General features: G+C 41.8%; 1 protein-coding gene across 1 annotated transcript in view; it reads left to right on the top strand.

The window, feature by feature from the left end:
* Positions 1-14,678, top strand: part of UTP4 (UTP4 small subunit processome component) — a 35,851-nt gene that overhangs the window by 2,690 nt on the left and 18,483 nt on the right. The window contains exons 3-6 of the mRNA XM_025888972.2: positions 2,295-2,486; positions 3,762-3,846; positions 6,280-6,369; positions 10,088-10,299. Coding sequence (XP_025744757.1) covers positions 2,295-2,486; positions 3,762-3,846; positions 6,280-6,369; positions 10,088-10,299 — 579 coding nt within the window. The remainder of the gene's footprint in view (positions 1-2,294; positions 2,487-3,761; positions 3,847-6,279; positions 6,370-10,087; positions 10,300-14,678) is intronic.

Below are 14,678 nucleotides of genomic sequence, written 5' to 3'. Positions count from 1 at the left end.
ATAAATGAATGAATTCAGTGCCCATCAGCCTAGTACTTGGAATTTAGGCACCCTGCAGTTGTTTCTAAATGAGTGAGTGGCAAGTGTTAGGCATTATGACAAGTGTCAGAAGCCCTACCTTGAAGGAGCTCAATGTCCCGTGGGGGAAATAGGAGTATACAATCTCCAAACAGTACGCAAATTTTATGATAAAGCTAAGCACAGACATAAAATCTTAGTGGAGAGTTGCTTTACTCTAATGATGTGAGTTTAGTAATCCTGGAAAGGGGTGACTTACTGAGTTGAACCCTGAAGAACCAAGAGTTAAAAAATTGGTCATCACCACAAATAGGTTATATTCTGTACTATGAAAAATGTCCTATGGTACATGCTTGTTGCACTCTGTGATATTTCTTGTCATTTATGATGATTAAAATTGTAATAGTTCGTATGTTTAATGTTTTTCTTCCCCACTGAATTTCAAATTTTATGAAGGGACCATGTCACTGATATTGATGACTGCAATCCCAGCATTTAGCAAGTGCCTAGTACAGAGCCACTCCTGAATTAATAATTGTTTAATGAGTATTTCAACCATTCTTTACTTAGTATCTCATTTTTTTCTCTCACCTCTTCTTTTCTCAACAATAGTTAATTCGGTTTAGTCTTTTGCTTTCTCTACTATTAGTCCTTTCCCTACTATTGTTAATCATTCTCAGAGCAAGAGTAGGGACTAGGAATAGGAATGAAAATGTTCGTTCTTTTCTTTTTAAGATTTTATGTATTTATTTGAGAAGAGAGCGAGTGCGCACACAAGCAGGGCAGCGTCAGAGGGAGTGAGAGAAGCAGGCTCCCCGCCGAGCAGGGCTCAATCCCAGGACCCTGGTATCATGACCTGAGCCAAATGTGGACAGACGCTTAACAGACTGAGCCACCCAGGTGTCCCGAGAATTAAAATCGTTCTCTTCACATTTGACTTTGGCACTTTGGGCAAGCTGCTTAACCCACAAGTACTTGTGTCATTTCAAGTTAAGAGAAGAAAAATTGTATCCACTCAGTCCCTCTCATGCTGAGCAGATACAAGAATAAAATGCCTTGATATGTATGAAAACTTCTGTAAGTGTTGAGAAAGCACTTAGAAATCTGAGACTTAATGAAATGCTGGATTGAGCTGCATTATTATTTTTAAAATGTTTAAGCTTACTCCTTTTTTTTTTTAATTTAGTAATCTCTACACCCATCCAATGTGGGGCTCAAACTCACGACCCTGAGATCAAGAGTTGTATGCTCTTCTCACTGAGCCAACCAGGCACCTCCATTTATTTTATTTTCTTAATTTTAATGGTAAAATTGACACTATAAACAGCATTTATTTAAAGTATATACACTGGGGCGCCTGGGTGGCTCAGTTGGTCAAGAGTCTGCCTTGGCTGAGGTCATGATCCCGGAGTCCGAGGATTGAGCCCCGCATTGGGCTCCCTGCTCAGCGGGGAGTCTGCTGCTCCCTCTCCCTTTCTTCTTCCCCTGGCTTGTGTTCTCTCTCTGTCTCTCTCTCTCTGAAATAAATAAAATCTTTTTTTTTAAAGATTTTATTTATTTATTTGACAGGCACAGCAAGAGAGGGAACACAAGCTGGGGGAGTGGGAGAGAGAGAAGCAGTGCTAGATGGGAACCTGATGCGGGGCTCCATCCCAGGACCCTGGGATCATGACCTGAGCTGAAGGCAGATGCTTAACGACTGAGCCACCCAGGAGCCCCATAAATGAAATCTAAAATAAAGTCTATACGTTGATAACTTTGACATACGTAAGTTTTGAAATCCAGGATAGTTACATTTTTTTTTAAATCGGATATGTCAAATATAATTGTATATAAACTTTATTCTACTGAAAAGGTTTTACAGAACAAGTCCTGGAAAGAGAAACAAAACCAACTGTGAGCACCTGGGTGACTCAGTCGATTGGGTGTCTGCCTTTGGCTCAGGTCATGATCCTGGAGTCCTGGGATCGAGCCCCGCATGGGGTTCCCTGCTCAGCAGGGAGTCTGCTTCTGCCTCTGCCCCTTATCTTGCTCGTGTTCTCTCTCTCTCAAATAAATAAAATATATTAAAAAAAAGAAAAAACCCAACTGTATAGGTGACTAAAATTTGAATTTAAAAAATGAAAATCTTAATAAACATAATCTTCTGGTAGCACAAAACCCCACACTGGTTATTTCTAGGGAAGTGTTTTAATTTTTACCACGTTACCTGTGACCACTCAGTGCTGCTAGCTGATTAATTCATGGTGAGTTGACAAGTTCCTGTGTTTCTGTAGTTTTTTCCAGGTCATGAATCTCGGGCTACAGAAGCTCTGTGTTGGGCAAAAGGACAGCGACTCTTTAGTGCTGGACTCAATGGAGAAATTATCGAGTATGATTTGCAGGCATTAAACATCAAGTATGCCGTGGATGCCTTTGGAGGACCCATTTGGAGCATGGCTATCAGTCCCCATGGTTCTCAGCTTTTGGTCAGTAAGCAAGTATTGGTAATTTAAAGATTTTACTTTTAAGTAATCTCTATACCCAACCTGGGGCTTGAATTCACGACCCTGAGATCAAGAGTTGCGCGCTCTACCGACCGAGCCAGCCAGGCACCCCAACTATTAGTAATTTAAAGCAAGATTTCTCTTGTGCTTACTTGAAGTTTTTTCTCTGTGTTCACAGGAGAGTAGAGTTATATTATGACGTGTAGCAACTCCAATCTGAGGTACATTCCAGCAACCCCAATAAAAGATTGGAGTTGATATTGGGGATTAAAAATCACTTATCCTGGGGCACCTGGGTGGCTCAGATGGTTAGGCGTCTGCCTTCAGCTCGGGTCATGATCCCGGGGTCCTGGGATCGAGCCCCACATCGGGCTCCCTGTTGAGCGGGGAGCCTGCTTCTCCCTCTGCCTCTGCCTGCCGCCCCCCCGTCGGCGCTTGTACTCTCTCTCTCACTCTTTCAGATAAAAAAAAAAACTTAAAAAATTAAAAAAAAATCACTTGTCATTTTGCATCCTTTCTGCTGCTACTTTGGACCTCATTTATTCATTTATGAAATGAGAGGCTTAGTTTGGTTCAGCATTTCTCAAACTGTACTTTGGAATTCGGAGATGTGAACTCTCTTTTGTTGTATTGTGCTTTATGTTTTATGGTAAATAGCATTAGAATATGGCTTGTTAACATGAAATCCTTTCGTAGATTCACAACACACTGAAGTCTGTTAAAAGTTCTGGGAGGTCCTTCCACAAGTTAACTTCTGGAACTATGTTTTACCACAGTGTTTCTCAAAAATTGTTTGAGTGCAGACTGAGAAGACAGCCCCCTCCCCCCCCACACACACTTGTTATTAAAATGGGTGCTTCCAGATACTTCATTTTCTGGGATTCTGTGATTCTTGTTTGATTTGCACTAATTTATACAACATCTTGACATGTCTCCATTTAGGTTGTATAGTTAATGGGTATTTTATTTAGGCCATGGGTCTCTAGAAGATACATGCTATGAAATCCTACTTCTTTTTCATGTCCTGTATAGGAATTGGGCCACTGATTAGCCTGTTTTCTAGCTAGGACATGAAGGCTGCCAAGAATACCCTCTCAGTGTCTTGGTACCAGTAAGTTTTTTGTTCTCTCACATAGTATTTTTCTTTTTCACTGCAAGTGACAGCTTTAGGGAAGAAATGTTTATATTTGTAGAAAGATATATTTAATTACACAAAATGCTTGTCTTTTCTATTTTCTGTTTCTCTTTCTCTAATAGGTTGGCTGTGAAGACGGATCCGTGAAGCTATTTCAAATCACCCTAGACAAAATCCAGTTTGAAAGAAATTTTGATCGGCAGAAAAGTAAGGGTCATTTTTGGTGGGGCAGTGAGTAGCCTTAACAAGAAGTTATGTTTCTGTGCCCCTGGGGATAGGCTGTGTTCCCATGCATCCAAGTACTAGTTTATCGGCATGCTGACTTTATCTACATAATAGGGTATGTGCTCGAAGCCATCCCCCCCTCAGGCTCATAGTTGTGATTGCCTGCTTCAGTATTTATAGAAAACCTGAAATCCAAAATAGGAAAGCTAGTGTTTCTGTGTAAGTCACTTTGTTAGTTCTCACTTAACTTTCTTTTTGAAGTTTTAACGTTGTGCATAAAGTCTTTTTTTTTTTTTTAAGATTTTATTTATTTGAGAGAGAGAGAATGAGAGACAGAGAGCATGAGAGGGAAGAGGGTCAGAGGGAGAAGCAGACTCCCCACCGAGCAGGGAGCCCGATGTGGGACTCCATCTCGGGACTCCAGGATCATGACCTGAGCCGAAGGCAGTCACTTAACCAACTGAGCCACCCAGGCGCCCATGCATAAAGTCTTAAAACTAGAATTTTTAAACACTTGCCCCCGTTCCACCTGGACCAGTTGACACTGACTTCTGGAGCAGAGGGTTGGCAAACTTTTTCTGTAAAGATAGCAGGTAGTAAATATTTTAGGTTTTGCAGTCCATATGCTCTGTCAACTCTCTTGTCACATAAAAGTAGCCATAGGTAATATTTAAACAAATGGGTATGGCTCTGCTTTGGTAAAACTTTATTTATGAAAACATTTGGTGGGCCTGATTTGTGCTTAGGGCCATAGCTTGCTGATCCTTCTAAAAAATAGTATCTGTCCCATGTATTGTGTCCATCGGTATTTTTTTTTAATTTTTTATTGTTATGTTAATCACCATACATTACATCATTAGTTCTTGATATAGTGTTCCATGATTCATTGTTTGTGCATAACACCCAGTGCTCCACGCAGAACGTGCCCTCCTTAATACCCCTCACCAGGCTAACCCATCCCCCCGCCCTCAGTAATATTTATTATCTGCTAGTCAGATTCCTTTTGTTTTGTTTACAAAGATTTTTTTTTTAAGATTTTATTTATTTTGACAGAGAGAGAGTGAGCACAAGCAGAGGGGGGGTGGGAGAGGGAGAAGCAGGCTCCCCACTGAGCAGGGAGCCCAATGTGGGGCTCGATCCCAGGACCCTGGGATCATGACCTGAGCCCAAGGCAGACGCTTAACCGACTGAACCACCCAGGCGCCCTATAAAGACTTATTTTTAAGTAATCTCCACACCTATCACAGGGCTCAAACTTACAACCCTGAGGTCAGGAGTCGCATGCTCTACCAATTGAGCCAGCCAAGCTTGTGTGTTTTTTGGGGGTTTTTTTGTTTGTTTTTATTTTTTTTAAAGGTTTTATTTATTTATTTGACAGAGACACAGTGAGAGAGGGAACACAAGCAGGGGGAGTGGGAGAGGGAGAAGCAGGCTTCCCACAGAGCAGGGAGCCCAACTTGGGGCGCGATCCCAGGACCCTGGGATCATGACCTGAGCCGAAGGCAGATGCTTAACGACTGAGCCACCCAGGCGCCCCTGTTTGTTTGTTTTTAATTATTAGAGAGAGAGCGCACGAGCAGAGGCGGGGCAGAGGGAAATGGAGAGAGAGGATCTCAAGCAGACTCCTGACAGAGAGCTTGATCTCATGACCCCGAGATCATGACCTGAGCCAAAAATCAAGAGTCTGACTCCCAACCAACTGAGCCACGCAGGTGCCCCTTGGTTGTTCCTTTTTAATTACAAAGGTGATACAATGCTTATTCAAAACCTGTGTGTTTAGCCAAGTGTGAAAGAGAAAATAAGTATCTCTTCCGCTCAGTAAGCAACATTTTGGAACTAATCCAGGCATTTTTGTATATTCATATAAACAAATACACCGGAGTGCTTGTGCTTGCTTTTTCACTTGGTGTATCACAGCTATCCTTCCATGTCAATTACGCCAGTCTGCATGGTGTTCCATTTTATGGTGTTCCATAATTTATTTAACCAAACTCCTATTGATGGGTATTAATTTTTTTTTACTACAGTCAGAGCAGCAATGCATATTCCAGTATACATAGTTTTGAACATTCCTGCAAGTATTTTTCCTTGTTTAATTCCCAGTGCAATTGCTGAGCCAAATATGCACATTTAAATTTTGTTAGGTTAGTAACAGATCACCCACAAACAGTTGTGTTTCTTTACACTCCTGTCGACCATTTCTACATTATTAAAGTAATATTAAGTACTTCATTATGGGTTCCAAGGCAGAGTTGTTCCTCATCTGTTATAAACGGTTCTTCACCAGCATGCAGTAGATGAGAGCTAAGATTGTAGAACACTAGCCCTGTAGGTAGTTGTCAAAGGAGAACTCAGTTATCTCTTACTGTATATTTATGTGTATGTCCCTTTCTTTTTTGTTGTACAACTCCCAAGGTCGCATCCTGAGTCTCAGTTGGCATCCCTCCGGTACCCATGTTGCAGCTGGCTCCATAGACTACATCAGTGTGTTTGATGTCAAATCAGGTGACTGTTTCTCTAAGTTCATTTGGGCGGTGGGGGTCTTGTTGGTCAGATTCACATTGGTGGTTTTCAAAACCTTGAGCCTTTGTGCTTTCAGTGACCTTTGGGGCCTAACCTCGTTAACCTTCTGAGATGTTAGCTATGAATTTCACTCCTTTCTTGCATTACTGCTGCTGCTTTTGGGGCAATCCAGGTTTTTCGATGGGATACCTAGGTTTTATCTAGTAAGAATTCACCCTTGAGCAATACGACATATACAAGTGACCAGTTAGAATACCTATTTATATATACCAGACTGTGGTAAAAGGTGTCTCTCTTTGAGGAACATAAGGACTTGGTAGCATGACTGGTGAGGCATGAGATCAGAAAGGTAGAGAACCATATACTTTCTCTATTCTTGGCCTGCAGAATTGGCTTATGGAATCCTTCAGTGATGAGACTGAGTTCAGCTTGTTAGGTGGGCCCATCTAAATGGGAAGTAAAACAGGTCAGGTTTGTCTCGTTTTTCTTTTTCCTCCATGCTTAAGCAAAATTTTTTATTCTTACCTGTTATATATGTATAGTATAGTCAAAGAACTCCTTGAGGCTTGTTACAAAGAAGCAGGAGTCCCCCTATCGCCCTTCTTTCACTCATCAAAGGCAACCATCTGTAACTCTTAGCTAATTTCTTTGATGTTTACCCCCACATATGTACAGGTACATATATATACGTGTATGTATGTATATGTTTCATTGGTTCATCCTCAAATTCTTCCAGTTGTATACATTAGGTTCAGATAGATCTGATTTTCTCTCTACCACTTTTATCTTCTTGAATGATTCTCTCCCCGGAGCCTTCTGACCTCCAGTCTAGTGTACCACTTTCTGGGCCTGCTATACCTCTGTAGGTCTTGAACACTGATTTCTCAGTCATTCCATGGATCTCCTTTGCTTCTCTCTCAGGTAGAATCCCCTGTGTCCATTCACTTTCCTGGTTTATTCCTTTGTTTGGTGGATCATGAGAAGGGGTTCATGAGAAAGAATTCTAGGTCGGGAATTATTTTCCCTTAGAATTTTGAAGTCATGGCTCCACTGTCTTCAGCTTTGAGTATTATTATAAGCTCTGATGCCATCCTGGGAGAAGATCTTTTGTATAGGTTTTTATGGTTTGTTTTTCCAAGGAGCTTTTAGGATCTTATCCTTACTGTTCTGAAATGTAATAATTAGGTTTCTTTTTTTTTTTTTTAAAGATTTTATTTATTTATTTGACAGAGAGAGACACAGCGAGAGAGGGAACACAAGCAGGGGGAGTGGGAGAGGGAGAAGCAGGCTTCCCACCGAGCAGGGAGCCCAATGTGGGGCTCGATCCCAGGACCCTGAGGTCATGACCTGAACCGAAGGCAGTCACTTAACCAACTGAGCCACCCAGGCGCCCCATAATTAGGTTTCTTGATGTGTGGATCCATTAACATCAATCATATTAGACACTTGGTAGATTATTTTAATCAAAAAACCCAGTTTTCAGTTCTGGGGGAAATTTTTTTCTGTTTTTAAGATTTATTTGACAGCACGCTCAAGAGAGCGCACAAGCAGAGGGAGCAGCAGGTAGAGGGAGTGGGAGAAGCAGGCTCCCCGCTGAGCAAGGAGCCCACACGGGGCTCAATTCCAGGACCCTGGGATCATGACCTGAGCCAAAGGCAGACGTTTAATCAACTGAGCCACCCTGGTACCCCCCCCTTTTTTAAGACTGATTTTTTTTTTTTTTTTTAGAGAGCACAGTGGGGAGGGGCAAAGGGAGAGAAAGAGAGTGTCCCAAGTCGACTCCACGCTGAGTGCAGAGCCTGATACAGGGCTCAGTTCCAGGACCTAAGCTGAAACCAAGAGTCTGACGCTTAACCAACTGCACCACCCAGGTGCCCCTCAGCTCTGAAGGAAATTCTTTTTTTTTTTTTGAGATTTTCTTTATTTGACAGAGAGAGACAGCTAGAGAGGGAACACAAGCAGGGGGAGTGGGAGAGGGAGAAGCAGGCTCCTGGCTGAGCAGAGAGCCTGATGCAGGGCTCTGGAGAAAATTCTTAAAATTATTTGGTAAAGGAGGTTCTCTCCATTTTCTCTTTCTGAAATTCTACTATTTGGATGTTGGCTCTTCTACTATTATTTTTTCCCCTTTCTTATTTTTCATACCTTTGACTTTTTATTCTGCTTCCTGAGAGTTTATTTTTATCTTTTATTTACTTATTTATTTAGATTTTATTTTATTTTTTTTAAGATTTTACTTATTTCAGAGAGAGCATGAGCGAGAGAGGACAAACAAGAGAGCACAAGCAGGGGGAGAGGGAGAAGCAGACGCCCTGCTGAGCAGGGAGCCTGATGCAGGGCTCAACACAGGACCCTGGGATCATAACCTGAGCTGAAGGCAGCCTCTCAATGGGCTGAGCCACTCAGGCGCCCCTGGATTTTATTTTTAAGCAATTGCTATATCCATTGTGGGACTCCAACTCCAAATCCCGAGATGAAGAGTCACATGTTCCACTGACTGAGCCTGCTAGGCACCCCTTGTCTTTATCTGTAAATCGTGTTACTGAGTTTTTCATTTCTGCCATTTCCAAAGCTCTTTTTTGTTTCCTGAGTGTTCTTTTTTATAGCGTTTTTTTGTTTCATTATATACGGACTTCTCTTTCTAGGGTTATTCAGGATATTTGTCAGGTATTCTTCGCTCTTGCTCTGTTTTCTCCCTCATATTTTTTTTTCCTAGTAGTCTCTCTGGCCTCCGCCTTTCATATTCCAGCTTTGCTCACATGTCTGATGATAACTTTACTTACCACACAAGTAGAGCTTATTGCTCATGGGTTTCACTGAAGAATGATCTGGCCGGAATCTTAGTTTGGGGAACCCCCAAAGACGTTGATGCTTTTTAGATCTTTTTTCTTGTGCTGGTCATATTTCCCAGAAATGTGTTTTATTCTGCCTGGTGATAATAAGCCCGGTCATCAGCACTCTGGGAAGAAAACCGGTGTTCTCAACATTCGGTTAATAAATTTTCACTGTATCTATTTTCCATATAGTAATCCCACCCTCGGTTGTGCCTGATCTCTCTCTTCAGAGAATGAATCTCCATTCTTGTTTGCGGTGAAGTTTGGGAGTTGCTTGGCTTTTTAGTTAGGGGATAGTTATCTGAAGGATCTGTAAGTTTCTTAAGCATACTTTCATCCAGTTTCTCTTTTTAGTTCCACTTTGACTTTTTCCAGAGTTTTTGGGGTCACCATAGTTCCAAGTCTTCTGAGGATTTCATGGTATAAATTAAGTGGCTTCTTGGTTTTCCCCACTGTTGACTTGGGACTTAGTTTCAGGGCTCTGCTATGTCAGTTACTACTCCATGTTTTCTTTTTCATTCCCAACATTTTATCAACTATTGTTTTCTCTCCCTTTTCTCTGGGGTTTTAGAAAAGAGCCAAGTGTAATACGCGTTGCTTTTAAGCAGTTTTAAGTGAAGTCTCAAATGTCTCCTTTCAGTTTCACCTCCTCCCCTCCCCCCCAAAATTTCTGTCTCCAACTAGCCCTCCCCCCTCTCCCCCACAGTCTTTAGGTAACCATTTTTGTGTTCTGAGACTGAGTTCAGCATAACTACTATTTCCTGGCTGTTTGTGCTCAGGCAGCTAACTTAATAGATGCCTACCACAGGCAGGTTTTGAAGACAAAAGAAGTAAGTACCATTCAAATTTGGGCTTTTCTTATTTTTCAGGGAGCGCTGTTCATAAGATGCTGGTGGATAGGCAGTATATGAGTGTGTCTAAGCGGAAGTGTATCATATGGGGCGTGGCCTTCTTGTCTGATGGCACTGTCATAAGTGTGGACTCTGCTGGGAAGGTGCAGTTCTGGGACTCAGCTACTGGGACGCTTGTGAAGAACCATCTCATTGCCAATGCTGATGTGCAGTCCATTGCAGTATCTGATGTGAGTATGGTCCCTGTTTTGAGCATTTCCTGTACAACCTGGGGGGTGAGTAGAGGAGGCTGTGTCAGTGATGTGGCACAATGTTCCCTGATCCTCAGTGTTTTTTTTTTCTTTTTTAAAGATTTTATTTATTTGAGAGAGAGAATATGAGAGAGAGAGCACATGAGAGGGGGGAGGGTCAGAGGGAGAAGCAGACTCCCCGCCGAGCAGGGAGCCCGATGCAGGACTCAATCCAGGGACTCCAGGATCATGACCCGAGCTGAAGGCAGTCGCCTAACCAACTGAGCCACCCAGGCGCCCGATCCTCAGTGTTTTATGCAGGGAGATGAGTTTAGGGGAATGCATCTTAAACCCACATAATTTCTTTGAACCCTCTTATTCTCCTAACAACTAGTTAGAGAATATTGTCTAGAACATTAGTTACCAGAGAGGTTTTCTTCACACACTCTCCACCCCCAGTTAATCCAGTCTGATTTAGATAGGCCACAGGGACCCTAGAAGAACCTTGAGAAGTGCTATTTTTCTCTGTGTAACTCTTCTGCTTCCTGTCTTGGGAAATTAGGAAATAGTTTTATAGTGATTTTGAAAAAATTAAATTTCTTCTATTTAAATATGACTTTAGCAGACTTGTATTGAACAAGTGTGCCTCTTTCCTTTTGGTAACATGAATTCTTAATCAGAAACCTTTGGGTATTTTAGCATTGGGGCATGGGAAGTGACTTTGAGGTTTGCTGACTAGATCCTTTATTCTTTGTCTTCTTAGTTTGAGACTTGTTTGCTGTCTTAAGTGTGGACATGCAATAATTAGTGTAGAGAACACTCATGCTTGCTTTTCCTGCCTGTAAGTTGTTTCTGTTCCACTTAACAGGTTTTCCATGAGAACCATTTGATGGGTGTAAAAGTCCTGTGAAACATTTAGATGTCACATGTGACTATAATGAAGAATAAGTTGGAATGAGAAGGAGAAATTTTCCTTTTTTTTTTAATATTTATTTATTAGAGAGCACGAGTGGGGGAGCGGCAAAGGAAGAGAGAGAGGAGGAAACAAACCCCCCACTGAGCGCAGGGCCTGATGCAGGGCCAATTCAGGACCCCAAGATCATGACCTGAGCTGAAGTCAGACTAGCTTAACCGCTAACTTAGCCACCTAGGCCCCCCAAGAAATTTTCCTTTTAAAATAGAGTTTTGAAAAGGAGAGGCGGGGTGCCTGAGTGGCTCAGTTAGTTAAGCGTCTGCCTTCACTCAAGTCATGATCTCAGGGTCCTGGGATCGAGCCTCGCTTTGGGCTCGCAGGGAGCCTGCTTCTCCCTCTCCCTCTGCCTGCCACTCCCCCTGCTTGTTCTCTCTCTCAAATAAATAAAATCTTTAAAAAAAGGAAAGAAAAGGAGAGGCAGATTTTATATTAGATACATGTTTAATCTCTGTATATGTAATTTTGCTAACATATTTATAATATCTGAGAAGATGAAAAATGCTAATGGTAATTTTTAGAGAGGAAAGTCGTGGCAGGCAGGAGGCAGCCTTAATTTGTACTCTGTTATTTTATATTGTCATCTTCTACCATGTGCCTATAATTACTGTATTGTATTGAATCTTAGATACAACTGATTATAAGACATGCCATAATTTTGTTATCATAGGAAAGAAGAAACCCTGCCATTTAAGCTATGACAGTGCTTTTTTTTTAAATGTAAAAGTTATTAAGTGTATAATACAAACTGCTATAATACAAACTGACATAATTTTTTTTATTTTATTTTTTAAAGATTTTATTTATTGGATGCCTGGGTGGCTCAGTCAGTTAGGCCTCTGCCTTCAGCTCAGATCATGATCCTCGGGTCCCAGGATGAAGCCTTGCATCAGGTTCCCTGCTCAGTGGGGAACCTGCTTCTCCTTCTACCTGCTGCTCCCTGTTTGTGCTCTCTCTCTCTGACAGATAAATGAAATCTTAAAAAAAAAAAAAAAATTTTGTTTATTTGAGCCAGAGGGAGAGTGAGAGAGCATGAGAGAGAGAGAGCATGAGCTGGAGGGGGTGCACAGGAAGAGGGAGAAGCAGACTTCTCACTGGGCAGGGAGCCCAACTTGGGGCTCGATCCCAGCACCCCGGAATCATGACATGAGCCAACGGCAGACACTTAACCAACTGAGCCACCCAGTTGCCTCTAAATTTTTTTTATTTGTACTTATTTATATTTATATTTTATTTATATTTTACTTATTGAAGAGGTCCTTGAGACTTAAGCATAAATTTTTGTTATGTCACTTTTGTGCATATATAACAAGGAAAATACAAGTGAAGAGAATAATGTACTCCTAAAACTTTTTCACATGCACAGATGGACTTGGTCATCAGGGTCCATGTTTCCTACACATGCCTCCCAGCCACCCATGATGCTCCACTAGAGTCCCAAGATTTTCTTCCCAGTTTTTGACAACCATTCTGCAAGTTGTGTTTGTTTTGAATTTGCTGTTGTTGTTTTGGTGTTTTTAAGTAGGCTCCACACCCAATGTGGGGCTTGAACTCAGGACCCTGAAATTAAAGGTTGCGTGCTCTACTGACTGAGCCAGCCAGGTGCCCCCATTCTGCAAATTTTGATTTTTGCTCTTTATCTGAAGATGTCACACATGTGCAGGTTGACAGCTAACAGATACCCTGATTTCAGAGATGTTTAAATGTGGGCAAATGTGTGCCTGAGAGTCAGGGAACTGTGTGCTTTTGGTGGGAGGGGGTGTAATTGTACAAATTCCAGCCCTCCATGCTTATCACACACTCTGGACTAGGGCAGACTTGGGTTTGAATCCCAGCTATAGCACTTAATAGCTACACATCTTCTTTGGGCAGGCTATTTGTTTCTAAACCTCAGTTTCTTTTGTGAAAACAGGGTGCTAGCAATACATACTTCCAGAATTTGGTAAGGATTAAATGGGTAGTGCATGTAAAGTGCTAAGTGCAGTATCTGGCACAGTGAGTGTGGTATTGGCATTATTTTCACTTCTCATTTGAAATTGATCCTAATTTCAAGGCTTTTCTCCACTATACTCTCTTGGCAGAACAGCTGATTATTTTTAGATATCTTTTTAATGGATTTTCATTGACTGAAGAGTGAATGGTGGCAAATACCCAGTCCTTTGATCTTCTTAGATGTCTTTCACCCTTATCAAGTAGGCGAGTACTGATTCCTGCAGGGAGTTGTAGGGAACATTTGGTTTCATTTAGAGGTCAGTCTTCAGATTGTTTTTCTGTGTGAAACAGGGACTCTGATTAAATTAGGACACTTCCCCCTCTCCCTTTCTAGGTCAGCTTTCCCCTTGCTTTGTTCCCTCTGTGCCCTAAGAGAGCACTTTTCTTTCATTTTCTTTGCAGTTCTTTTATGATTCTACCTCAAGGAAAGATGACGTGGAGTGAGTTAGTGTTGTCTTCTTAGTCCCTCTCTGTTGGTGGGATTTTGTGCAAACTGCCCCCCCTTTGGTAAATGAACTCTTTTTTTCTTTTTAAAGATTTTATTTGCCAGAGACAAGAGCACAAGCAGGGGGAGTGGCAGGCAGAGGGAGAAGCAGGCTCCCCACTGAGCCAAGGAGCCCAGTGTGGTACTTGATTCCAGGACCCTGGGATCATGACCTGAGTAAAGGCAGACGCTTAACTGACTGAGCCACCCAGGCATCCAGTAAATGAACTGTTTAGCTGGAGATGGGGGACAGTCTGTGAATTCCTAAGCTGCTCAATATCTCCACTTTTCCTTGGGATAATGATTTTCATGTAGAGGTAAGGGAGAGGCTGGTCTGGGCTACCTTATATGCTGTCCTTTAGATATGCTTTCCTTTCTCCTCACCATCATGTACCTGCAAGTTACCTCAAAGAGAACTGGCACAAGGTTGAGTTGGTGTGGTGTGCCCAGAGCAAAGGCTTTTGAAGTTCCAGTTTCCTTACCTGTGTAAAGAGCTATTAAATGATGATTAGGGGGAAAAAGATAAAATCATAACTCATATAAACATGAAATGGAAATGTCGGAGATTTTCTGTAACTCATTAACTAAATGAGGAAACCAGTAAGGTGTTATAGGCAGTTCAAAGGACAGTTTAACAAATACAGTTCTATAAGGTCATCAGGAATGCTGAAATGAATTTATTTACAAATTCTTGCAAGACTCAGTGTCCATAGAGCACTTAGTAGCTGCATTCCACCAGGCAAAATTCTTTTGCATCACACTCTCATTACTACAGTTTACAGAGTTGTAAAATAGCTCTGAGACTGTCACAGGGCTCCCTAGACAAGGATACCAGTACTTTTTATGCTCATTTCAAAGTCATTCACAGTTTCTCCCGTTAGGACAAATGATACTTAACCTTGCAAATTACTCATACATAGTTCTTAGCACAGT

Source organism: Callorhinus ursinus, unplaced genomic scaffold (assembly GCF_003265705.2).
Source record: "Callorhinus ursinus isolate GAN/ISIS: 27379988/994484 unplaced genomic scaffold, GSC_fseal_2.0 scaffold37, whole genome shotgun sequence".
Taxonomy (NCBI): domain Eukaryota; kingdom Metazoa; phylum Chordata; class Mammalia; order Carnivora; family Otariidae; genus Callorhinus; species Callorhinus ursinus.
The sequence above is the reverse complement of the archived record's forward strand: the minus strand, read 5'-3'. Positions and strand labels throughout refer to the sequence as shown.